Source organism: Lepidochelys kempii, chromosome 6 (assembly GCF_965140265.1).
Source record: "Lepidochelys kempii isolate rLepKem1 chromosome 6, rLepKem1.hap2, whole genome shotgun sequence".
NCBI lineage: Eukaryota > Metazoa > Chordata > Testudines > Cheloniidae > Lepidochelys > Lepidochelys kempii.
The window spans coordinates 13,478,638-13,503,598 of record NC_133261.1 but is presented as its reverse complement, the minus strand read 5'-3'; the positions used below and the strand labels follow the sequence as shown (position 1 = coordinate 13,503,598).

At 53.2% G+C, this 24,961-nt stretch overlaps 2 protein-coding genes across 3 annotated transcripts; one reads left to right on the top strand and one right to left on the bottom strand.

Moving 5' to 3' along the window:
• Positions 1 to 1,366: 1,366 nt before the first annotated feature.
• On the bottom strand, positions 1,367 to 14,507 carry MED19 (mediator complex subunit 19). 2 transcript variants are annotated; one of them, XM_073346755.1, is made up of 5 exons: positions 14,255 to 14,507; positions 13,049 to 13,305; positions 12,734 to 12,830; positions 12,485 to 12,579; positions 1,367 to 3,837 (listed from the first exon to the last, which is right to left on the bottom strand). In XM_073346755.1, the coding sequence occupies exons 1-5, from the start codon at positions 14,487 to 14,489 to the stop codon at positions 3,793 to 3,795; spliced, it is 729 nt and encodes a 242-aa protein (XP_073202856.1). In that variant the 5' UTR covers positions 14,490 to 14,507; the 3' UTR covers positions 1,367 to 3,792. The 2 variants fall into 2 exon arrangements, with proteins under 2 accessions (XP_073202856.1, XP_073202855.1); XM_073346754.1 differs by lacking the exon at positions 1,367 to 3,837 and adding an exon at positions 11,190 to 11,576.
• TMX2 (thioredoxin related transmembrane protein 2) lies at positions 14,327 to 24,186 on the top strand. Its single transcript, XM_073346753.1, has 8 exons — positions 14,327 to 15,121; positions 15,419 to 15,479; positions 15,865 to 15,978; positions 20,969 to 21,045; positions 21,282 to 21,388; positions 21,600 to 21,665; positions 22,187 to 22,316; positions 22,839 to 24,186. The coding sequence occupies exons 1-8, from the start codon at positions 14,933 to 14,935 to the stop codon at positions 22,995 to 22,997; spliced, it is 903 nt and encodes a 300-aa protein (XP_073202854.1). The 5' UTR covers positions 14,327 to 14,932; the 3' UTR covers positions 22,998 to 24,186.
• The last annotated feature ends 775 nt before the right edge of the window (positions 24,187 to 24,961 follow it).

Sequence of the window (24,961 nt, the reverse complement as noted above, 5' to 3'; positions counted from 1 at the left end):
GGGGAGTGCATGCCCCGAGCACGGTCACTGGAAATTTTTCCTTCGGTGGTATCTGTCAAGGTGGCTCTGGTGCCCTGTGGTGCCATGCACTCATAGCGCTGGTATGAAGGGCACAACCGACCCCATGTCCTCTCAGTTTCTTCTTACCGTCCATGACTGTTGCTGGGACTGTTCCCCTTGCTGTGGCGAGCGTCTCTCCGAGGGAAGGGCACATTCATCCCATCAGGCTGTACCCAATCCAGCCTCTGGTACCGAGGCCAGTGCTGAGCTTCAGAAGCCAGTTCTGTGGGATCTCGTTGGTGCAGAAGGAGAGGAATACCCTCAGCTGCTGCAAGCTTTCTCTCTGGACGAGGCTGTGTCGGGCCAGGAATGTCACCTCCCCAAGACAACTATAAGGCCCACCAGGAGCTACTGAAGAGGGTGACCTCGAACTTGGGCTTGCAGGTGGAGGTAGTGAAAGAATCCTCCCATAGCCTGATTGACACTCTGGCCACAGCACGGTTGTCAAAAGTAGCCCTGCCCCTCAATGAGACCATTATGGACCCAGTGAAAGCCCTGTGGCAAATCCCAACTTCCTTTAACTCTCACCTCAAGAAGAGCTGAGAGGAAGTACTTGATTGGGGTCTGGAACAGCTGCATTATGAGGAGAGATTAATAAAACTGGGACTTTTCTGTTTGGAAAAGAGACTACTGGGGGGATATGATTGAGGTCTATAAAGTTATGACTGGTGTGGAGAAAGTAAATAAGGAAGTATTATTTACTCATAACACAAGAACTAGGGGTCACCAAATGAAATTAATAGGCAGCAGGTTTAAAACAAATGTATTTTTTCACATAACGCACAGTCAACCTATGGAACTCCTTGCCAGAGGATGTTGTGAAGGCCAAGACTATAACAGGATTCAAAAAAGAACTAGATAAATTCATGGAGGATAGATCCATCAATGGCTATTAGCCAGGATGGGCAGAGATGGTGTCCCTAGCCTCTGTTTGCCAGAAGCCCATCGTCCATTCCCAGCTTCTGGCAAACAGAAGCTAGGGACACCATCTCTGCCCATCCTGGCTAATAGCCATTGATGGACCTATCCTCCATGAATTTATCTACTTCTTCTTTGAAGCCTGTTATAGTCCTGGTCTTCACAACGTCCTCTGGCAAGGAGTTCCATAGGTTGACTGTGGTGGATCACTTGATGATTTTACCTGTTCTGTTCATTCGCTCTGGGGTACCTTTGGCTGCTGTCGGCAGACAGGATACTGGGCTGGATGGACCTTTGGTCTGACCCAATGTGGCTGTTCTTATGTTCTCATGTGCCTGCCCAGGTTTATGAATTCCTCTATACTCATCCCCTCCTTCTTCCCGGATACTTAGTGGTGTCTGCAGCCAACGAAAGGGAGAGCAAGGTCTGCAGGGGGTGGTGACTCAGGCAAAGGACTCCCAAGAAGCTGGAGCTTTTCAGTAAAAAAGTTTACCGGCGGGCTGCACTCCATGTTGAAGCTCAAGGAGTCGCTTCCCCAAGAGTCCAGGCAGGAGTTGTCAGTGATGGAAGAAGGGAAGTCGATAGCCAGGGCTTCATTGCACGCTGCCGTGGATGCGGCGGATTCAATGGCCAGGTCCATAGCCACCACAGTAGTAGTCTCCAGCATGAGGTCCAGCAAATCCTTCAAGGCTCCCCTGCGAGGGAGCTTTGCTCTTTTCAGAGCAGACTGATGCTAAGCTCCATGGGCTCAAAGAATCCAGAGCGACCCTCAAGTCCCTGAGTTTGTATACCCTTTTTGCTCATATCAGAATGTGGTCAATATATTATTGGATGTTATGAGTTTATACATCCCGTTGAGAGAGTCTTCATGTGTTTGTCATCATGCCTCAGGACATTCTGGATTCACTGAGGTGGTGGACAAACAAATGTTCTTCCAGGTGTGCTATTCATCCCCCTTCCCCATCAGTGATAACATGGGATGCATCCAACATGGAATGGAGAGCCCATGTGTCTCAATTTACAATCAGGGGCTTTCCAAGAAAAGACCATACACATTAGTGTGTTAGAATTAAGAGCCATCCGTCTGGTACTCAGATCATTCCTCATATATAATGGAGCATGGTGCAGGTATTGACAGACAATACAACTGCTGTGTATTATCTGAACAAACCAGGGGGAGTTTGCTTGTTCCAGTTATGTGCTGATTGGTGTATTCTGCATGAGATCTATCTGGTGGTCCTGTATTTAGCATGGGAAAGCAACCTGCTAGCAGATCATCTCAGCAGGGACAGTTCTCAAATTTCAAGAGCTCCAGTTCCAAGTAACCTTAGAGTGGTCCCTGAAGGACTGAGTAATTCAAGATATCTTTTCCTACTGGGGTCAATTCAAGGCACACCTGTTTTGTGATTGAAAAATGCCCCATCTTCTGTTCAATAGCTGGGAGGAACCGTCAGTCCCTTTCAGATGCCTTCCTTCTACACTGGCGAAAGGGGGCTTTGTCCCCGGCATTCAGAAAAAGGGGAAGGAGATTTGGCAGGACAGGGCAAGCATGATTTGGATTGCTCCAGCTTGGCCAAGACAGCAGTAGTACATCTGCGTCAGCTGTCAGACGGATGGTATGTGTGTCTTCCACTGTCTTTGGATATTTTGTCACAGCAACGAGGCAGGATGCTCCATCCAGACCCACAGTCTCTTCATCTAACTGCGTGGGCCATCGGACTTTGCCTAAGTTGTGAGCAGTCATGTTCTTCCTTGGTACAGAATGTACTGCTCATTTTTATTGACAAGACTATGTTACCAATGTAACTGACTAGATTTGTTGCTTGGATGGAGAGAAAATCTGATTCTCCAGCTTCTGTACCCCGTGTTCTGGAGTATTTAATGTGTGTCAAGTCTGAAGGATTGTCTAATCCTTCTTTTAAGAGTTCACTTGGCTGCTATTTCAGCTTACGGTGATTTGATTGAGGGTAGATTGTTGTTTGTACATGATTCCGTCAAAAGGTTTATGAAGGGGATGTCCAACATATGTCCTGCTTCAAGGGAATCTTGTCCCATCTTGGGTCCTTAATTTGGTATTATCTATATAAGGTCACCCCTTTGAACCCAAATTAGAGTGTTCATTATTTTATTTAATGGTTAAAGGAGGGCTTAATCACTATTACATCAGCCAGAAGATTGAATGAACTACATGCTCTGGTGGCTGACCTGCCATTTACTAGTTAGTCTTCACAGAGACAAAGTGGTTCTTAGACCTGATCCTAGTTTTTTTATTAAAAGTAGTGTTTGAATTTCACATCAGTCAGATAACTAATTTGCCAGTTTTCTTTCCCAACCTTCATGCTAGTAAAGTGGAGCCTGCGTTGTAAGACAACCTGTTAGGTTGTAAGACCACTCTTGTTTACTACTTAGGTAGAACTAAGAGTTTAAGGATGTCATCCAGACTGTTTCTTATGCTAAGATTCATATGGGTCATAGCTTGTCTGCTCAGTCTGTTTCCAGATGGGGTGAGCAATGAATTGTGCGATGTTATGAGTTAGCACAAGTTCCTGAGCTGCCTGTCATATCCGTGCACCTTCCCCTCTTTCTCAGAGACCTATCCTGGTCTTCTGGGTTGGCGGTGAAAGGAACTGAGGCGCCCTTGGAATGTTCAGAGACATTGAGGAGAGGAGTAGGAGGTGGTGCACGTGGCTTGGAGAAGGTTCTACCATAAAGCACCACCAGGCAGGTCAGTATCCGTAACTGTGGATATGCAGAGTCATCGAAAAGAGCTCCAGTTCCAAGTAACCTTCATTTTTTCATTAGTAGATCAAAGGATTAGCATTCCCAGTACTTTGGGGCCCTGATCTTGGTTGGAGCCTCCTGCAATATAAAGAAGACAAGATTGTGGATGCGGTGCTGTCTTTTATTAGCCCAACTTCTGTGGGTGAGACAAGCGTTTGAGGTCCACAGAGCTCTTCTTCAGCTGTGTGTAAGCTTGAAAGCTCTTTCTCACCAGCAGAAGCTGGTCCAATCCAAGAGGTTACTACATCCAACATGTCTCTGATATCCTGGGTCCAACACAGCTACGACAACACTGCATAAGATAATATTGTGAGAGTTTCTAGGGTTGAGTGGATAAGTCTTGGGTCTAACAGCAAAGATCAGGGCTCTACCACAAACCTCCTCAGTGATCTTTTAAGTCATTTATATTTTGTTTACCCCATCTAGAAAGTGGACTCGTGCACATTCCCCTTCGGCCAACAGGGAATGTAGGAGGCCAGTATCTCAGCCTGGGTTGGAGGCTGCTAAGAATATTCTCTCACCTGGTTTTCTCCCTGCTTTCATTGACAGAATTGTGTCTGAGTTTTCAAATAGGTGGCAGTTTCTTAAACTCTTGACTATTCTGCCCTTGAAAACTTGCCTCTTTCATAAGCCAGCATCAGTCCACCTCTGTTTCAAATTGTGTGGTGTAATGTGACAGTTGGTCTGAAAGAGGGATGTGAACATGCAGTACTGCTAAAATCTCAAATGAAGAGGGAGCCATTTTGGAGTTGTCTTCTCTGAAAACCAATTAACTGATCAAGTATGCAGGGCATTTGCTAGTTGTCAGACTTGGTACTAAAACTTTGAAAGCATGAGGCTATTTGTGTTTGGAATTACAAGATCAGCTTTATAAATGGACTGGCATCCATGGCACCTTACCAGTCATCTTTCCATAAGAAACCACCTCCCTCTGTAGAGAACTCTGCCTAGAACTCTGGTGCTGCAGCATCGCAAATGCTGTCCTGTCCTGTTGAGCGAGAGGAAGATCTGCTAGCCGTTGGCTATAGTGGGACCCTTACTTTCTTTCTAAACTTCAGTCAGCTGATGATCTCTCATACAATGAATGATTCTACTTCCACTGAAATTAGTGACCAAAAAATGACATTGAAATTAGTGGGAGTAAAATTGGGTCCAAGAGTCTCCCCAACAAAAATGAATAGCGTTAATTTATTTCCTTCAAATACAGCTGGGTCACAAGTTTCAAAGTATAGTGACAAGATGGTCAGTTTGAAGAGTGGTGAAGTCACTTTTGAGCTACAGCGGGACACAGAAATGTTACAGCAAAAGTCTGAAATCAGGGTAATTTTTGTAACAACCTGTTTGAATAAACCTCAGACTTTGCAGAAACCGTCTCCTGTGCATTCCAAGCAAATCTGGACTTTTTTAGGACAAACACATTTTCCGAACTAGTGTTTCAAACAGTGTTAGTGTACAGATTTGTGTAAGGAGGACGTGGGCTGGAATGAGCCTTAGGAGAGCTGGGTTCAATTCCAACGCTCATAGACTTCCTATGCCGTTGGACAAGTTGCTTGGACCTTACTGTCTCTGGGCTTCAGGTCCCTATTGGTAAAAGAGGAATAACACTCCCCTGCCTCCACAGGGGTCATTGTTTGTGAGGCCCTCAGATACGGCAATAATAAAAGCCACCTAAACACCTAGAGAGAGCTAGGTAGTAGCTGTCTGCATGGAAAGGTGGTTTCTCCATCAGACTAACAGCACTTTGGAAGGATTTAAAAATTCTGTTCTACCAGTGGGCTGCTGAGTCATGAGAATTCCCCTTCTATTACCCAAAGCCTCATCCCTGTGGGACAGCTGGAATACATAGCTGCTCGCCAAGGGTCAGTTTCAAAAGCCTCTAACACTCTGGGGTGTTGTAGGCATAGCAGAATCAGCAGCAGAGACTACCCCAGGAAGGTTGCAGCCCATGGTTGTAACTTTTTATGGGAGCTATGGCATATCTGTACAAGAGGCCATCCTCAAGGGCTCCAGACCACACAGCTTCCCATACCTCTAACAGTCCCTTGGACATGCACTGACTTGGGAGCACTTGAGATACAGAATTACTGCCTAAATTCCACCAGTCCAAACTGTAGTGACCACAGATGCACCTGCCCTGGGAATTAGGAGCCTACTCTTGGGGTGCAGGATCTCTGCAGGAATCCAAACATCCTGGAGCAGAGGTGGCTCCTGTCTGTGCTTTGGGCATAGGTGTTCTAGAAGATAACTCTGATTCAGTCGGGTCACAGTTTCACGTAGACAACCAGTGAGGGATAGGTTCTCTTCTGTGTTGAGTAGCTATGGAGGTGGGGCAGTGGAACCTGGCTCACCCAATAGGTCCTAAGTGTCAACCTGAGGGAGAAGGAAGAACATGATCCCAGCCAAGCCCAGCCCAGTGGTGATACCCCCCCCCCAGGTGTGGCATCTAGGTCAAGCAAATCACTTTTTGTGGATCACCCCAAGAGGACTCTGGCTGCCATGCCTCTGAACATAGCTGCTCTTTCTGCAACCGTCTGCTGATGGAGGTATTTCTTATCCTCTGGGAAAGGACTATCATGTATATCTCCTATGGTAGGGCCTTGACAAACCTTTGGAGAGAGACGGATTCCAGGGTCTTCATGTCTCCACATGGATCAGGACAATGCTGAATGCACTCACGTTAGAGACGGCCAGGGCCCATTCCAGCAGGTGGACTCTTCTGTGCATTCTGACCCTGGCTCACTATCTGTGGGGGACTGGTCCTCACATAAGTTACGTGGTATGAGGCCATCAGTCCTGGCTGTACTGTGACTGGACTCATGTTGCTAGCGCAGTCCTAGCAGAGATTCCTGGAGGAGCACAGAGTTTTCTTCTTAGTCTATGAACCAATTTCCAATGCTCTGCTTGTGCACTATTCCTATCTAGGATGTTTAGCAACAGCCAGTCTTGTTCTCAGGCTTGGAGCTGGGGCTTGGTTTAGAGTCAATGTGCATCAAAACCTCTTGGCTGCTCAGAAATGGTCAAAGGTGGGGAATAAAGCTTGTGACCTGGCGTGAAGCAGCTGTAATGCATCCCTCCCATGTGATTGAGTTGCCCTTTGGCTGTGAGGGCTAACAGGGCTGCCCTTAGTGAAGTCAACTGTAAAACCCCCACTGTGATGTCTGGCTACTATTTCAACTTTCCATACTGTAGCCAGCCAGCCCTGATTGTCCAGCTACTTGTCATTGGAGTTGTAAGGTGCTTATTGAAGAGCCCAGTGTGATGGGGATATGGATGCAGCCCATGCAAAGTGGCCAAAAGCTCAGCCTGTGCTTCTTGATACTTCACAACTCAAATGTCTAATGGGGTAAGTTTTCTTCAGTGTCAATCTCCTTGGCTCATAGGGACCTTCCTCCCCTACACTGGACTCCATGGAGATACCGCTATGCTGGCCTCCTGCAACATTCCTCCCTGCAGTAGTGACCACTTCGCCTCTGTGGATTGTCCTGCAGTGTTGTTCCCATCTCTGTGAGGTCCTTCTCCACAAATTAATAGCAAAGGGCCCCTCACTTGTGATGTGGTGCTGTCTATGCTAAACCTTTTAGCAGGGCCAGTGCTTGTAGAGGCCCATAGGGGAGGATCTTTCCATACTATGAGTGGACTCACCTGTGTGCGGGTGGCATCTGAAATCAAGGCACAGGCTCAAACTGGCTGGGAGAAACCACTGCACTTTGCTGGCCACTGTTCAGAAAGGAGCAGCAGCTCTGAGAATGAGGTTGAAGCAAGATCCCAAAAGGGAGTAAGGGATTGAGATGCAAGTGGAAGATAAGACAAGCAGAAAACACTTCACACACCCTTTGTTCACCCTCTCCAGAACAGTGACTTTATTCCCTATGAATTGCTGCTCTGCGGTAGGAGTGCCTGTTTGCAGTAAACATATAAGTGTTCTAGGCTCAGATCTGTGCCTCCCTTTTGATCCCTATGGCTCACACCCTCATTTCTGCTGTGAAAAGCTGGCAGGCTTGATGCCAGAGAACAACGTCCTCATTCATTCACTGTTTGCAGTAGGAACTGACTAGAACCACCCTTGTGCTTTCCGACCTGCTCCTTAGTGTGTGGAGAGGGAGGGTGTTAGGATTTTTGGCTGTCACGTTACAAGGGTGTTAGAACTTCCAGGCAGTCTGGAAACCTGTGTGTCAGGGTCAAATCTGCCCCCAAATGTGTGCGCGGAACCCAGTAAAGGAAACCTCTCTGTGATTCACTAAAGCAAACAAGCCTTTCCCAGCAATTGTTGCAACCTAACTATGCCCACCATGTGCTGTCGGGAATCTGAGAGTGAAACTGGCAACGAGTGAGGGACAGCAAAGCAGCCATGGCCAAGCTAAGCACAAGAGAAACACAACACAATAATTACTGGGGTGGGCATTACTGCCAGAGCAAAGGAAACCTGGTTACTGCACCTAAGGTCACCCCTTCAATTAACCCTCCCAATACCCCTTGGCAGAAGGGGAGACAACCCTAGTCCAGGTCTACAGGCAGAGTGGGATGTGGCCGAACTGGGCTCCACCTGCATCTCCCCCCCCCAATCTGTGTGCATGCCGGGTGGCTGAAGCTGGGTCAGAAATGGGTCGGGGGGATGGTTGCTATGAAACTGCACCCCTCCCCCTTGGCAGAACTGGAATGACAGGTGGGTAAGCCAGCCCTAAGAAGCAGAGACAGGTTAAGTGCTAGAGGGGCCTCCCAGGGAAGGGAAAGGCAGTCAACTCTATCTGGGGGGACTGCAGGGGAATGGTGCAAGCTGGCTCCAGAGCCAGTTCTCCCCAAAGCTGCTGCCATGCCGGAGGGGTGAGGGGGGTAGCCAGGATCCAGTGAGGGTCAGGCAGAGCATCTATAGCAAGAGGGCCCCAATCCAGTGCGTGAGACAGAAGGATGTCATGGCTGCTACAGGGAGAGCTTCAAGATTGGCCAGTGCTCCAACCAGCTCATTAACCCTGCCCTGACTGTCCTGGTGGGTGGGGGCCAGCTAGGTCTGTTTATTGGTCTGTCTGTAACCACAGCATAGCTCGCCTGTGCCTGTGGATATTTCAGCCATGGAGATGCAGTAACAGGTGGGAACAGCTTCCTGGAACTAGGGCTGTAGGGGGAGAGAAAAGAAGGGGGCTGCAACGTAGGGAAGGAAATGGGGTACTTCAGTGGGTGCTGGGGAAGGGAGCAGGAATAGGCAGAGACCATGTCTAGCCTCAGCAGGATAGAAGGGATGCCCCACTGGAGGGGATTGGGCAGGGGCAGACACAGCAGGGGGCAGCAACTGGCCCCTTTGCACCTGGGCCCCAGGCTGTACCCCCTCTTCCCCTGTAAAAGCAGGAGAGGAACCCAGCTGTGCCCCACCCCCAATCTACTTCCACCTTGTGGTAGGAGGCTGGAATCACCTGAGCAGCTCTGCTCCCTGCTGGAATGGGGCTGGGGCAAGGCAAGGGTGCCCCTATGGGATGGTAGCTACAGCCAGGGAGTAGGAGTCAGGGCTCCTGGATTCTATGCTGGCCTATTCCACAGCTGGCCTGTGTGACTTGGGAAACTGAGACACAATGATAACATGGCCAAAGCAAGCACACTTTAATACTTGGGGGCAGAAGGCCAGGGCTGCATTGGCCTTACAGGTCTCATGGGGGAAGGGTTGTTACAGTGCTCCAGGGCACTGCCCATCCCTCTGCTTCCTGCACAGTAACCGGAGCTTGTGGCCTCTTTGGGCCTCTCACATCTATGCAGTTACCTAGGCCCTGCTGCTGGGGCAAAATTCCCCAGCTACCCTCTCCTGCCAGGGGAAGTCATTTGCCATCTCCTAGATCCTGCAGTAGGGCAGGATGGCAAAGGCCTGAGTCTCCTCCAAGACAGCAGCAGTCAGTTCAGCCAGGCCCTGGAGCAGGGAGGCTTGGGTCTGCGTGAAGGAATTGGATCCAGGCTGCATAGTGGTATTTTGCAGGGGGCCTGGTGAACACAGACAGCATCTGATTCAAGGGAGTGGATGAAGGGGGAAGAGGGAAAGGCCCCCCCACAGCTGTTGGGGAGGGGCTGAGCTGGGGTAGATTTCTGGCCACTGCTGCCTTCTGAGGTTGCAGCACCTGACCCCTGTTGCCTCCTGGTGGGAGTGGCTCACAGCTGGCCCCAGTCTGTCATCACCACCCCAGCAGGCATCCAGCTTAACCCTGCAGGCTGTGCAGGGACAGGGTGGGTGGAGCCACCACTGCAGGAGAGGACCACTAGGAAGGTGTGAAGCTCCTCCTGCTTGAATGCCCATGCAGGGCAAGGCACCTGGTTCCTGCAGGAAGGCAGCAGCTGCTGCTGCTCCATGGAGATGGACTGTGCTTGGCTCACACCTACAGGGCAGAAGGCACATTCTCCCTCCTGGGGGAAAAACCCACGAGCAGCAGTTGTGACACCTCCCCCTGCCCTGCAGCTGGCACGGAAGAGGGGCACAGGCAGCTTTGAGGAGCAGCCACGAAGCCCGGTCCAGAGAGAAGGGGCCAAAACCTGCTGGGACAGGGGATCCCCACCCTAGGAGAGCTCCTCCTGACCCCTGGTCCATGCAAGATGCTCCATGCAGAGGGTGCTGTGAGCTTGTTCTGCTTCGGGCTTGTGCAGGGGATTCCACCTCCCAGTGATGTAAAACACATGGCCCGCTGAGAACTGCTGGGAGTCAAGCCCTGGGGAGCAGCCTAGAGCTGCCAGGCCTCCATTATGAAGCAGGTCCCCCCAGGAGGAGGAAGGGAAGTAGAACCACTGGTTAAGGCACCAGCCACATTACCCCCTTAACAGGAAGGGAGGCAGCTCAGAGCCTGGCTTGGGCGGGAGGGTTCCTACGGGAAGCACATGGACTCAAACCGACTTGGGCAGCTGGGCATTCACTACCTTTAGCAGCAGAGCAGGAACAGCATCCTTCTGCCCTGGGCACTGCAGCACCGTGTGATTTATTTAGTGAGGGTAGTGGCGCCTGTTAGGCCAGCGATCCCAGCTGGCCTGGGCAGCAGAAAAACAACAGGCTGTCCCTCACCCCCATGAGGCTTGAGCAGTTAGCTCCTGGCAGCCATGATCGAGACAGAGCCCTGCAGCAGAGCTGCCTGGCTGAACCCAGGAGTCTGCTCCCCATTCCCCTGTCAGGATTGGGCCTAATTAATGCCCTGGAGAATTGTGAGCCAGACACCTGCCCCCTTAGGAAATAGACTCAGCCCCTTCCTCCCGCTCTGCTCCACACAGCCAGGAGGCTGAGCTCTGCCCATCCAGCCTGTTGTCTGCTTCCCGCAGCCCAGTCCCTGCTGGAATCTGTGTCCTCAAGGCTCACTCTGCTGGTGGCTGGACCAGCACCCACTCTGCCCTGCTGCCCTGGCCCAGGGGCGGGGAGCAAAGGCCTACCCAGGCACAGGCAGTGAGCAGGGCACTTTCAAACAGAACCACCGGCGTCTCCTCCAAGCAGAGATTTAATTAAAACGTGAATAAAAAAAGAGCCTCTGCTATTGAGAGGATTATTTGGTATAAAAGGGATGAGCAAGCCTTAAAGGCAGCAGCCAGTGCCCCCTCTCCAGCTGAGTCTGTGCTCCCACCAGGCTGATGCCCTGGGATATCTGTACACACGGGGGCCCCTGGTGGGGCAACCCAGTTCCCCCCTGCGAGCTGCTCTGGGGTAGTTCCTAATGTTGCCTCCAGCGCCGCTCTCCCCAGCACGTCGATGATGGGCGTCTCCCTGGAATGATCCCAGTGCCATGGTCAGAGTCGGTGCCTCACCGGAGGCTGCTGCTGCTGCTGGCTTGGGAGCTGCCCACGCCTGGGTGCTCTGGGCTGTGCCGATTCTAAGTTAGACAGACAGACCAACCCCTATGAGGATTCACAGTGGGGCTATGGGGGTTATGAGTCAGGACAGGAGTCCTCAGGCCAGGGACCAATCAGAGCCAAGGGGGAATGAAGACTCAGAATTTTTGGCCTCAGTGTTTTCCAGACCCCAAAATGGGATTTCTAGGTGTACCCACTTGCCCCCCAACAGCATGCGATTTCCACAGGAAATTTCAGTTTCCTATTGAAAACCAAAACACCCTCAATATTCCCATCTGCAAATGCAGCTTGGGTGCCTCATGGGAGCTGTAGTGCAGGTGCTCCATGTCTCCATTCCTTTCTTGGGGCCAGGCTCCCGCGCCAGACTAAATCTCCCATGGTGCCCCATGGCCAGGGACGCTCACGGGTGGGGAAAGTGGTGCCTCATGGGAGCTGCAGACTAACCAAGGAGCCTGCCCGATAGAAGAGGCAGCATGAGGCACCTGAACTACAGTTCCCAGGAGACACCACAGCAGCATTTCTTAATCAAAAATCTTAGAGTCTTGAGTTTCCAAAAACCCACCCCCCGCCCCTCCACCGAGGGGTCACACCCACACAGTCCCCACCCCAACATCCAACCCCCTGCCCCACTCTCCCCAGGGCGGGGTCACACCCACACACAGTGCCCACCCACCTCTGAGGTGGTCTCTCTCTCTTTCACACTTTTTCAGAGGGCAAAAGCCTATTTTTCTGCCCGCTTGAGGTGGGACCACATGGATCACCAGCGGCATCCGAACTTCATCTCTCCAGGGCCGTTACGTTAGAACAGAGGCTCCAGAGCAGGGGGTAACAAAGAGGCATTCAAAGTCCCATCCCTACCCAGTAAGGTGAGCATAGCCAGGCTGATGGGAAAGTGAACCAGGAGTTCTTCCCCCTTGTTGCCACATACCTTCTTTTTCTTCTTCTCTTTCTTCTTCCTCTTCCTCTCTGGATCCTCCTCCTTTTTCTTTTTCTTCTTCTTGTGGTCGGAGTCTGAGGGGGTTTCTGCAAAGAGAGCCACAGATCTGCATTCAAGTGAGTCCTGAGATGGGAGATGGTTGCCCTAGCTATGATGTTACTGGGGCCTGGTGAAGATTTGGGGGGTGCTGCTCTATGTCTGGGAGAGGGGATTGCTGGATTTGTGGAGTGCAGCCTTTACCTGGGGGAACAGGATCCTGGGTGCGGCTCTGCTTGTGCTTGTGTTTATTTTTCTTCTTGGGTGGCTGGATATGCATCAAGCGACATTGTTCTGGCAACTGGAAGAGACAAAGGTTAGGGTAGGTGGGGGTGGTGGAGTTTCTCCAATCACCACCTCCCTTCCCACTACATATCACCTATTAACCAGCAAGGGTGTTTTGTTTTCTCAGCAGACCTCTCTGCCTCATCTCCCCCAACTCAAACCTCAGAGCCCCCCTTCCCTGACCCCCACCCCAAAGCTGCCCTCTCACTCCCAGCAGCTCAGGGAGAAGCTCACCGGCCCAGCATGCAGGCGGAAGCCAGTCAACATGGTGCCAGTGATGGGGTTGAAGGAGCTGCTGCAGATGGGTGGCTTCTCAATAAGGGAGCGCAGGCTGCTGTTGTCATGCGAGCCCGGCAAGTCGATCATCCCTGGCAGGTCGGGCAGGAAGTTGCTCAGCTTCTCCTTCACCTTCTTGCCGCAGAATTTGTTATAAGAGTGTTCCAGGTTGTAGTGTGTGATCAGGTTGGTGCTGCCCGTCAGTTCCATGTTGCCTGGGAAGGAATCAGGAGAGCAGCGCTTTACACTGACACCCAGCCTTGCTGAAGGCAGCGTGATGGAGCAGTCTGCACACAGGACTGGGAGCCAGGACTCCTGGCTTCCCTTTCCAGCTCTGCCACTGACTTCCCCTCTGGCCTTGAGCAAATTCACTCCAGCTCTCTTCAGCTGCAAGCTGGGGCTGGCACTTGCCTAGCCCAGCAAGGCTGTGAGGCTTCGTTAAGGTCTGTGGAGCACTGGCTATAGCAGAGCACAGCTGAGCCCGGACTGCTCAACACCGAGTGGAGATCCCCTCCGCTACGGCCAGCCCGGGGCCTGGGCGACGGAGACTCGCGTGTCCGGCCGGCATCGGCGGAGCGGAGACGGGATTTAACCCCACAAAACGGCACCTGGGCTGCATGCCACAGACCATGGACCAGCCCCGGGGGAGCCTGAATGAGCAGCCAGGGCCTTGGGTCTGTGCCGGTGAGACTGCAGCACGCCCCGCTCGGCCCCCGGCCCGCCACCAACACTGGCCCGGGGGGCAGAGGCTTCTGGGATATGGCTAATGCTGGAGGAGCCTGCTCCCAACTGGGTCCGCACTACCCGTCCTCCCCCCCCCCCCCCCAAACTTTATCCTCCCTATTGGCTACAAGTCTCCATCTCCCAACCCTTCACAAACCTCTTATTCCATCCTCATTGGCTCTCAGAGCTGCCAATCCACGCCTTCCGACCCACTTGTGTCCCGCCCCGCAGGCTTCTGCATTCCCCACTGGCAGAAGGGGCTGACAATCCACACAGGCCCCCCAAATCCCGCCTCCACTGGCCCGTCTGCTCTGCCTATTGGGCTGGAGAAAGCAGCCCCAGCCATCGATAGGTGGCGAGAGAGGCCAATCAGACGCGTCTAAGCAATGCGATTGGCCAGCCCCTTCGCGGCCGCCCCCAGGAGCTCCATTGGCCAGGTACCTGGTAGCTCCCGCATCAGGTAGAAGGGGCCGCTGGCAGCCGCGGCCTTCCGGGCGGCATCCTCCGCGGTCTGGGGCGGGGCGACTGCGGGGGGTGGCCCGGCGCCGGCACCCCCCGGCTTCCCCGGCCCGAAGCCCAGCGCGGTAGCCGCGGCGGGAGGCGGCGGCTCAGCCCCTCCGAAGAGAGCCGAGAAATTCTCCATCATCCCAGCACGCCCCGCGCGTTCTTCTCCCATTGGCCTGGGGCCTCGGGGACGGGGCCGTCCGCCTCGTTCTCATTGGAGGGTGGGCCATCGTCTACGTGTCTTTGATTGGTTAATTTCCTTTTTTACTCCGCCCAATAGGATAACGTCCCTGTGTGTCTCTGATTGGATAAGAAGGCACTTTGACTCGGCCCTGACGTGACTGGTTTTCTCCCTTGCGCTCTATGATGATCACCAGGTCTGGAAATCACGTGTTTCCAACGCTCGGCATCTGATTGCTCCCTCGCTCGAGCGAGCCAGTCCTCGTTGCGAGCCTTACCTCCGGTCAGACGTCATTCATAATGAGTGGCAGTGGCAGCGACCATTGAAGAAGGAGGTCTCCCAGCAGTCCCCGCCCTCTTCATGATTGCCCAATAGGAAGCGGGGGTGCGTGCGTGCTCGTCCCCGCCGCGCCGGGCCGGTCAGCGTAGGTGAAGATGGCGGTCCTGGCCCCGCTGCTGGCGCTGTTCTACGCGGTGCCCGGGCTCTGCCGCTGGCTGGCGCGGCCCTATTACCCGCTCTCGGCGCTGCTCTCGGCTGCCTTCCTGCTGGTGCGCAAGCTACCGCCGCTCTGCCAGGGGCTGCCCACGCAGCGCGAGGACGGGAACCCCTGCGACTTCGACTGGGTGAGTCCCGAGCCCCGGTACCGGCACCCCCCCCCATGCTGTTGGTATGCCCCGGCTCAGCTTCTGGCTGACTCACCCCACCTTAGCCAACTCCTATGGGTGGGCTCAGGTCCTTCATGCAAGGTTTTCAGCACACCCACTCCCAGTGTTCCAGTCTGGACCTGGCAATTCCCCTTTCGGGTGGGGTGGGGTTGGGGGCAAGGGAGGAGAGTGCAGGCAATGGGGACTGGGGGGGTGGGGGAGGGAGGCAGTGTAGACAATGGGTTAGCATCATGCTCACTCCATCCTTTCTTTCAGCGGGAGGTGGAGATCCTCATGTTCCTCAGCGCCATTGTGATGATGAAGAACCGCAGATCCAGTGAGTAACCCCCTACTCCTCGCTGGAGCTATTCTGTGAGCAAGAGATGAGAAGGAGGCATTCTAAGGACTGTTTTTAGGCTGCCATGGAGGGCTGGGCAGGCTTGGTCTCCATGTCAGACCCCAGGAAGGACTCTGGCTTGGGAAGCATGTGGGGAAGGTCTGGATGGGGTCTGGCTGAGGAGATCACGTGGCAGGATTGTGGAGATTCTAGGGCAGCTCTGCCCCAAAGCCAGTGTGATGAGGTTATGGGGCCAATGTATGTTGGTGTCAATCCAGGGGGCAGGAGTGGGACAGTCTGTGTTGGACATTCCACATGCACCTCAGCATCTCCCTAGGCTGGGGCATTTGTCTGGGGCTGACCTTCACTCCCATCTCTCCTCCAGTCACTGTGGATCAGCACCTGGGGAACATCTTCATGTTCAGTAAAGTGGCCAACGCGATCCTCTTCTTCCGGCTGGATGTGCGGATGGGGCTGCTCTACCTGACGCTGTGCATAGGTGAGATGCCACCTCGGGGACACACACTGGCTCTGAACAGAATCAAGTCTGTACAGTACCCTCTCCGTGCACCGAGCCAAGTCGGTGCTCCAGGGTGCCCATGCAGAGTGACAAGCAGCTCCTCAGGGCAGGGACTATCTAACTAGACTAGCCAGACATGATGGGAGAGAGAATTGTTACTGAAACACCATTGTGTCTACCCAGCTTCTGCATCCACATCTTTGATCCCACACGCCCTATGGTGCTGAGCAGTCCGAGCCAAACAGCCTCCTCTCCGATAAGGGGTACGGGCTCTGAGCCCCCTTATGTATTTCAGGGGTGGGGGTTAAGTGTAGCCTTGACTCTGAATGTACTGGCTCTCCGCTATCAGTTGGCTTTTTAAATGCAGCACCCTTTTAGGCTGGTAAGGGAAAGGTCTCGGGCTCCCTCTTGCTGCACTGTTTGGGTGGAAGCTGTTCATGCTCCCCTGTCCCAGAGGGGAGTAACTGCCAAGGCTGGGGTCCCACCTCTGCAATAGGGGCTGTGCAGATCGCTGCTGTTGCTAAGACCATATTCCTGGCTTGTCACTCTGGCTGCTTCACCCCTCTCCTTGCATGTTGTCTTGGCTCCCCTTTCCCCAGACACACGCACCTGGTCTTCCCTTTCAGGGTCCTTTACCACCTGTCCCCACCCAGCTATCTTCTCACAGGCGATCATGGTGTCCCCCACCCCACCCCCAGTCGGCCGAGGTCCCAACCTTCATCACTTAGCTGTTCCATTTTCAAACAGTCTCCTTCGTGCTTTCTCCTCTGCTGCCCCTCCCACTTGGGAGGAGCCCGCCATCGACATTCACAAAGCTCCCTCCTCTTCTTCCGGATCCCTCTCAGGCCTCTCCTTTGCTCTGAAACTCACACAAAACTTGCTGTGGACTAAGTGGCTGGTGGGCAGAGACCACTGCCGACCATGCTGGCGGGTTCTGTCTCCTTGCTCCTTGCCTCTACCCAGGTCTTTTCTTAGATCGCAAGCCCTGTGGAACAGGTATTGTCTGGTTCTGTGATTGTACAGCACCTAGCACAATGTCCTGGGCACGTTAATGTACTCGCGCACATTATACAGTTGGTGTCCCTGTGCGCCTTAGAGTGAAACAAAGCTGTCATCCCTTGGCTGAGTCCTCTGTTCTGAAATGCACCATCCCTTTCTGTGAGTGCATTCAGCCTCTTTCCGTCTGGCCTCCTGACTCCGGAACAGCTCGGAGAAATCCCTGGTAATACCCCCAGGGGAGATGGAATGTCCAGGTCCTCTGTGGGGGATGGGGGTGAACAATACCCACTTTCTAATGGAGATTTGCTTCAACCTTCACTACGATTAGCTCCCTTTCCCTCCAGCATTCTTCTGGGTGAGAACCAGCCCCCTAGTCCCTTTCTCTGCTGTGACATGGGACCTTTTAGAGATGGATGGTGATTGGGAGACAGGCTGGCTCAGTGGGTTCAGAGCTAGGCTGGGAGCTCTGCCCCTGCCCACTGTGACCCTGGACAAGTCACTGCCCTTTTCAGTATTTTGAGCTCTCTGTGTGTTCTCGGTAGGCCCAGCTCTTTCCCATGCTGTGTGTGACGTGCACTCAGACAGCCGTGCATCCACGCAAACACATTGCTTCCTACCTCAACGTACCACACGTTCCACCATTACCCAGTAGAATAGCCACCTCCCCCTTGCATCTCAGCCACCCTCCCTGCTTAGCTTGTGTCTGCCACTGTGTGAGCCTGGAAAAAGGCTAATGTAGTGCCCATCTTTAAAAAAACGGAAGGAGGAGGATCCTGGGAACTACAGGCCAGTCAGCCTCACCTCAGTCCCTAGAAAAATCATGGAGCAGGTCCTCAAGGAATCCATTCTGAAGCACTTAGAGGAGAGGAAAGTGATCAGGAACAGTCAGCATGGATTCACCAAGGGCAAGTCATGCCTGACTAATCTAATTGCCTTCTATGACGAGATAACTGGCTCTGTGGATGAAGGGAAAGCAGTGGATGTGTTGTTCCTTGACTTGAGCAAAGCTTTTGACACGGTCTCCCACAGTATTCCTGCCAGCAAGTTAAAGACGTATGGATTGGATGAATGGACTATAAGGTGGATAGAAAGTTGGCTAGATTGTCGGGCTCAACGGGTAGTGATCAATGGCTCCATGTCTAGTTGGCAGCCGGTATCAAGTGGAATGCCCCAGGGGTCGGTCCTGGGGCCGGTTTTGTTCAATATCTTCATAAATGATCTGGAGGATGGTGTGGATTGCACCCTCAGCAAGTTTGCAGATGACACTAAACTGGGAGGAGAGGTAGATAAGCTGGAGGGTAGGGATAGGATACGGAGGGCCCTAGACAAATTAGAGGATTGGGCCAAAAGAAATCTGATGAGGTTCAACAAGGACGAGTGCAGAGTCCTGCACTTAGGACGGAAGAATCCCATGCACAGCTACTAGGGACCGAATGGCTCGGCAGCAGTTCTGCAGAAAAGGACCTAGGGGTTACAGTGGACGAGAAGCTGGATATGAATCAACAGTTTGCCCTTGTTGCCAAGAAGGCCAATGGGATTTTGGGCTGTATAAGTAGGGGCATTGCCAGCAGATTGAGGGACGTGATCGTTCCCCTCTGTTCGACATTGGTGAGGCCTCATCTGGAGTACTTTGTCCAGTTTTGGGCCCCACACTACAAGAAAAATTGGAGAGAGTCCAGTGGAGGGCAACAAAAATGATGAGGGAACTGGAACACATGACTTATGAGGAGAGGCTGAGGGAACTGGGATTGTTTAGTCTGCGGAAGAGAAGAATGAGGAGGGATTTGATAGCTGCTTTCAACTACCTGAAAGGGGGTTCCACAGAGGATGGATCTAGACTGTTTTCAGTGGTAGCAGATGACAGAACAAGGAGTTGCAGTGGGGGAGGTTTAGGTTGGATATTAGGAAAAACTTTTTTCACTAGGAGGGTCGTGAAACACTGGAATGCGTTACCTAGGGAGGTGGTGAAATCTCCTTCCTTAAAAGTTTTTAAGGTCTGGCTTGACAAAGCCCTGGCTGGGATGATTTAGTTGGGGATTGGTCCTGCTTTGAGCAGGGGGTTGGACTAGATGACCTCCTGAGGTCCCTTCCAACCCTGATATTCTATGTTAAGCTTTGCCTCAATCATGAGTATTGGAGCCACTGGCAGCCTTGTGCATTTCCACTGCTCCCTAGCTTCTAGTCCTTCAGTGCCATCCCCTTTTTCCCTGCCTGCTAACACATGCATCCCCTGGCTGGCTTAACCACCCCACATTTGGAGAGCTCACACTGTAAGGAGGCAGTGTTGCCTAGTGGATAGAGCACTGGAGCAGACCTCAGTTCTGTTCCCAGCTCCCCTACTTGGTGGCTTGCCTGATGCAAGGCCTTGAACAAGTCACTTCCTTGGTTTCCCCATCTGCAGAATGGAGAGACTGCTACTGAACTCCATTTTAAAGTGCTTTGAGATCCACTGATGCAAAGCACTATAGGAAAACTAGGTTGTATTATAGAAATGTAGGCCTGTAAAGGACCTTGAGAAGTCGTCAAATCCAGTCCCAGTGCTGAGGCAGGACCATGTAAACCTAGACCATCCTTGACAAGTGTTTGCCCAATCTGTTCTTAAACACCAGTGATGGCAATTCCACAACCTCCCCTGGAAGCCTATTGCAGAGCTTACCTACCCTTAGAGTTAGTTTTTTTGTGCCAGCTAATCTAAATCTCCCTTGCCGCAGATTAAGACCATTGCGTCTTGTCCTACCTTCAGTGGACGTGAAGAACAACTGATCCCCATATAACAGTCCTTAATGTATTTGAAGACTGCTGTTAGGTCCCCCATCTCCTCTAGTCCTCTTTTCTCAACACTAAACATGCCCAGTTTTTGAAACCTGCCACAGGTCAGGTTTTCTAAAGCTTTTATCCGTTTTGTTGCTCTCCTCTGGACTCTCTCCAGTTTGTCCTTATTCTGAAAATGTGGCATCCAGAACTGGACACAGGACTCCAACTGAGGCCTCACCAGTGCCAAGCAGAGCAGGACAATTGCCTGCAGTGTCTTGTATCGAATACCCTATTAATACATCTCAGAATGAGATTAGCCTTTTTTGCACTGCATCACTAATTGTTGGCTCATGTTCCATTTGCGATGCACTCTAACCCCTAGATCCTTTTCAGCAGTACTACCTCCTAGCCAGTTATTCCCCACTGTGTAGTTTTGCATCTTATTTTTTCCTTCCTGTGTGTAGTACTTTATTGAATTTCACCTTGTTGAATTCAGACCAATTCTCCAATTTGCCAAGGTCATTCTGAATTCTAATCCTGTCCTCTGACATGCTTGCAGCCCCTCCCAGCTTGGCGTTGACTGCAGATTTTATAAACATACTCTCCACTCCATTTCCAAGGCATTAGTGAAAGTATTGTGTACTACTGTACCCGGGACTGACCCCTGCGGGACCCCACTAGGTACACTCTCTCGGTTTGACAGCAAACCACTGATGACTGTTCTTTAAGTATACACTTTCCACCAGCTGGCCGCCCACCTTATAATAATTTAATCTCAACCACATTTCCCTAGTTTGCTTAGGAGAACATCACATGACTGTCGAAAGCCTGATTAAAATTCAGGTATATCACATCTACAGCTTCCCCCCGTCCACTAGGGCAGAAACCCAGCATGAGATGCTTTATCTGACCTTCCTGTAAGGCCACAGAACAAGCAACCTAGTCCTGGAAACCAAAGGTTTGATTTCTGTGCCTGCCTGGGCTCCCTGCCTCCTCTCCTGAAATCTGTGTCCAAGCCCACAAAGTGCAGCCAGTCACAGCAGTCCCAACTCCTCACCTGTGTGTGTGTGCTGGGGGGTGAGTCTGTTTTAAGCCCGATTATACGGTTGATGAGTAAATGAGTAAAGTTGATGAGTGATGAGGTTGATGAGCTGTTGGTGTGGGGGTTCGTACAGGGTGAAGTGACTCATGCTGTGATGTGTGTGTGTACTTTCAGTGTTCCTGATGACCTGTAAGCCGCCTCTGTACCTGGGCCCGGAGTATATCAAATACTTCAGCGATAAAACCATCCACGTGAGTATCGGCGGCCCCATAGCCCCCAGGCCACCATTCGCACGTGGGCTGCTGTGGCTTGGGGACCAGCTTGAGCCTGCAGTTGCTGATCTCTGCAGCCCACGCTGTGACCCCAGAGAGGGGGCACTGGGCTGGTGGTGTGGGGCTGTGGCCCTCGTGGTACCAGTTGTAGCAGGTGGGGGCAGTGTCCAGGTGGGGTGTGGTTGCTCCAGCTGACCCTCCTGCCTGTGCCGCAGGAGGAGCTGGAGCAGGACAAGCGGGTGACCTGGATTGTGGAGTTCTTTGCCAACTGGTCCAACGAGTGCCAGTCGTTCGCGCCCATCTACGCCGACCTCTCTCTCAAGTGAGTGGCGCCCGGTTGGTAATTCGGTGAGTGGGGGAGGGGGAACCCCTGCCACCCTCTTGACTGAGACTGCCCCGGGGGCAGGGAATGGAGCTGACCCCGCTGGGGTTTGTGGTAGAGGATTCAGCCCAGCCATGTGCTCTTGCCCCCACGCTCCCCTCCCATGCATTGGGATCTCCCTGCACTAACTGCTTCTCCCCTCCCAACCCAGGTACAACTGCATGGGGCTCAACTTCGGCAAGGTGGACGTGGGCCGCTACCCCGATGTCAGCACCAGGTGAGCGGGTCCAGGCTGCCATGAGTAACTAGATCAGTTTCATGCCTCCACAATGTGGGCAAAAGTGGGCTAGTTCCACTCCCCCACACCAACCGACTCAGCAACAGCCCAGCCATGAGGATGCTGAGGGTCACTCCTTCACACCAGGGGTCTCTTCTCTGTTGGGATTTTCCCTGGAGGGATATGGCTGTGTTGGGAACCAGACATCCTTCCCTGGATGGAGTAGCCCTGGGTAGTCTACTCCCTGCTCAGCCCTGCTTCAGAGAGGTCATGAAATTAATGAGCTCTGGGAGTCTGCATCCCTCCTTGCTGATCCCAAGCCCTTTGGATGTTGCTGACTTCTACGTGCAACCGCAGAGACTGTCCTTTTAGCTTGGATTGAGGTGGAGGTTGTTGCCTGGGATGTGGATGTGTTCAGGGGCAAGGAAAGAGCAATGCAGAGCCTGAGGAGTGGGTGGGGAGGGGGTTGAGATTGCGTGGTGCTCCAAGGGGTCACTCTATCCGTCCATCCATCCCCACAGGTACAAAGTGAGTACCTCACCCCTCACCAAGCAGCTGCCCACCCTGATCCTCTTCCAGGGCGGGAAGGAGGTGATGCGCCGGCCGCAGATTGACAAGAAGGGCCGGGCCGTCTCCTGGACCTTCTCCGAGGTGGGATGCATGCTGTAGGGCAAGGGGCATGTCTAATCCGCGACCCTTCCTGGGCTGCTGCAGGAGCTGTCTAGCTTCAGCTCTGCCTGTTCAATCGGTGGGCTCTTTCCTGAGCATTGGGGCATTGGCTCTGTTGTGCCAGCCATGGGCTGGATAGGGCCATCCTCTCTGTTCGGCCCTTCCCCTGCTGAACTCCTGCCCTGGGCCAGCGTTACTGGCTTCAGGGCAGAATTTTCCTCTTAACTCATTTCTTGTGAGCAGGGGAGCTTCCCACACACCATCAGGACATACCCCCCTCCCCATCCCCCCCAGAGCTCCCTGCTCCCCACTGCGACATGACTCTGGGCAATCTGCACCCAGCCTGCAGGGCATTGAGGGATCCCCTTACCCCAAGCTGCCAGCGGCTGGCCAGACCTATGGTGCTGCCCCCTTCCTCCTCTGTTGTTCCTGAAAAGAGGCTGTTGTCTGCAGCAGGTTGAGGCGGTGGCAGGGCAGGCACTGAGGTCTGTTTCTATGCCGCAGGAGAACGTGATCCGGGAGTTCAGCCTGAACGAGCTGTACCAGAAGGCCAAGAAGCTGTCGAAGCAGCGAGATGAGGGGCAGAAGGAGCCACTGGAGCAGCAGGATCCCCTGGCGGCCAGCACGGAGCTCCCCAACGGCGAGAGCAAGAAGGACAAATAGATCTGCCTCGCTCCCTGTAGTTGCCCCCCCTCATCCTCTCCTGGCTGCTGTGCCATGGTGCCCAGCACAACCCGTCTTGAAGATGGCACCATGATGACGACGGGAGCTGCATGAGGAAGTCACCACCCTCCCTCTGGGGCTCAGCTGTGCCCTGGCTCCTCAGTGGGCCATGCTGGACTGCTCATGTCTCTGCAGCATCTTATTTATTCCTGATCCTCTTTGCCATCACCTCAAGAACTGGCTGCAGGCTGCTGATTGGCTGCAAGGAGTGGGCCGTGATTGGTCCAGCAGGGGCTGGGGATAGAATTCCCCTAGGGCTCTAGAGCATCTGGGTTTGAGGGTGCAGCCTCTCCAGATTGAATGGAACCAAGGGGGGCTGGGTGGGGAGTGTTGACTTGGGCTGAACCAGCTTGGGATGGGGGGGTGTATTGTGGATGGGCCCAACCACTTCTTGCTGGAAGATATTCTCTCCTCCCCCCTTTTCTGTTTGGGGGTAAGGAGGTGCATGGGACTCCTCCCAGCTGTATAGTGCATGTGTTGGGTGTAGGTCAGGTCCCCACTGGACCTGTTCTCCCCCACGCCTCGCTTGGGAGGGCTGTAGGCTTCCCCTGTTGGCTAACCCAGTGGCTGGGGGAATCTGGCCTGTGCCTAACAGTGTGGGGAGAGGAGCTGGAGCATATGTGCTGCTCTGGGGGTGGGGAGCAGAGCAGCCTGAGCATGTGACTCTCTCATCCCAGCCAGAAGCTGGTGGGAACTGAACTCTGCTGCTCTGGAGGACTCTTAGCCAGTGCCTGACTTCTGCCCCTTGCCCACTGAAGGGCCAGGCCACTACTAGTTCCCTTTCCCTTTCCCTTTCCACTGGACTTGGTTTAACCCTTCAAGTGCCAAAAGTCAGCTCATGGGGCAAGGAGGGCAGGTGGTGCCAGGCTGAGTGCAGCACCTGAACTCTGTGCGAGCTGGAGGGGGGAACTGACTGGATGGCCCTAGAGGGCCTCCCCTGTTCTGTGCCTGCAGCTGCCTGGGGCACTGCCCCTCCTGAATCATAGCAAGGGCCTCTTCATCCCTGCCATGAAGGGGAGAGGAAGTTGTGGTGGCTCAGCAGCTGTGGCTCCTGAAAGCATGGAGTATTTTGTCCTATTAATCATCTCTTCCCTTGCCAGTGTCGGTAATAAACCAGTCTAAAAATGAACCTTCCCCTCCCAGCTTGCTGTCTCCTGGGGTGGGGTGGATGTTCACTGAGCCATTGCTTATCTCAGCAGGCCAGTCCTAGGTCCAGGGAGCTGCCTCCAGCTGCAGGTGAGCTCTGTGTCGTGGCTCTGTAGCGGTGGCTGCAGTCCAGTTTAAGAAGAGCTGTTGAAGGGTTCCTACCCTGTGGGACTGGCCTTGCTCTGATCTCACTACCTGTGGGTGGGAGGAAGAGGCTCCAGAGGGGGTGTTGGGCTAGGCTGCAAACCGTAGTCTGAAAAGCCTGCATCAGGATTCCCTGGCACAATGGGAGGGCTGTACTGGCAATGGCTCAGTGCTGAGAACCACCAGCAGGGGCAACAGGCCAATGCTGCCTGTTTGTACAGTGCCCTTTTGTACCAAATCGGGTCCAATACACCTGAAAGGCCCAAGTGCCCCCTGCTGCTCACAGGTGCTTTTCTGGGAGTAAGCTCACATGGTCACAGCATTCGGGTGCATGTTACTGTGAAGAAACTTGTACTCCTGGAGATGGCACTGCTTGGAAGCTTGCAGCACTGATGTCTCTGCTGGACACTGCTGTAGGGAAACTCATGTTCCATGGGTCTGGGCTGGGCACTGCTGTGGAGAAGCTCACAGTGCTGAGGTCCCTGATGGGCACTGCTGTAAGGAAGCTCTCGGGAGTTGGGACAGGACCCTGCTGGCACTGCTGTAGGAAAGCTCACGGCACCGAGGTCCCCGCGGGACACTTGCAGCACTGCACGCTCATGTTGCTGGAGTCT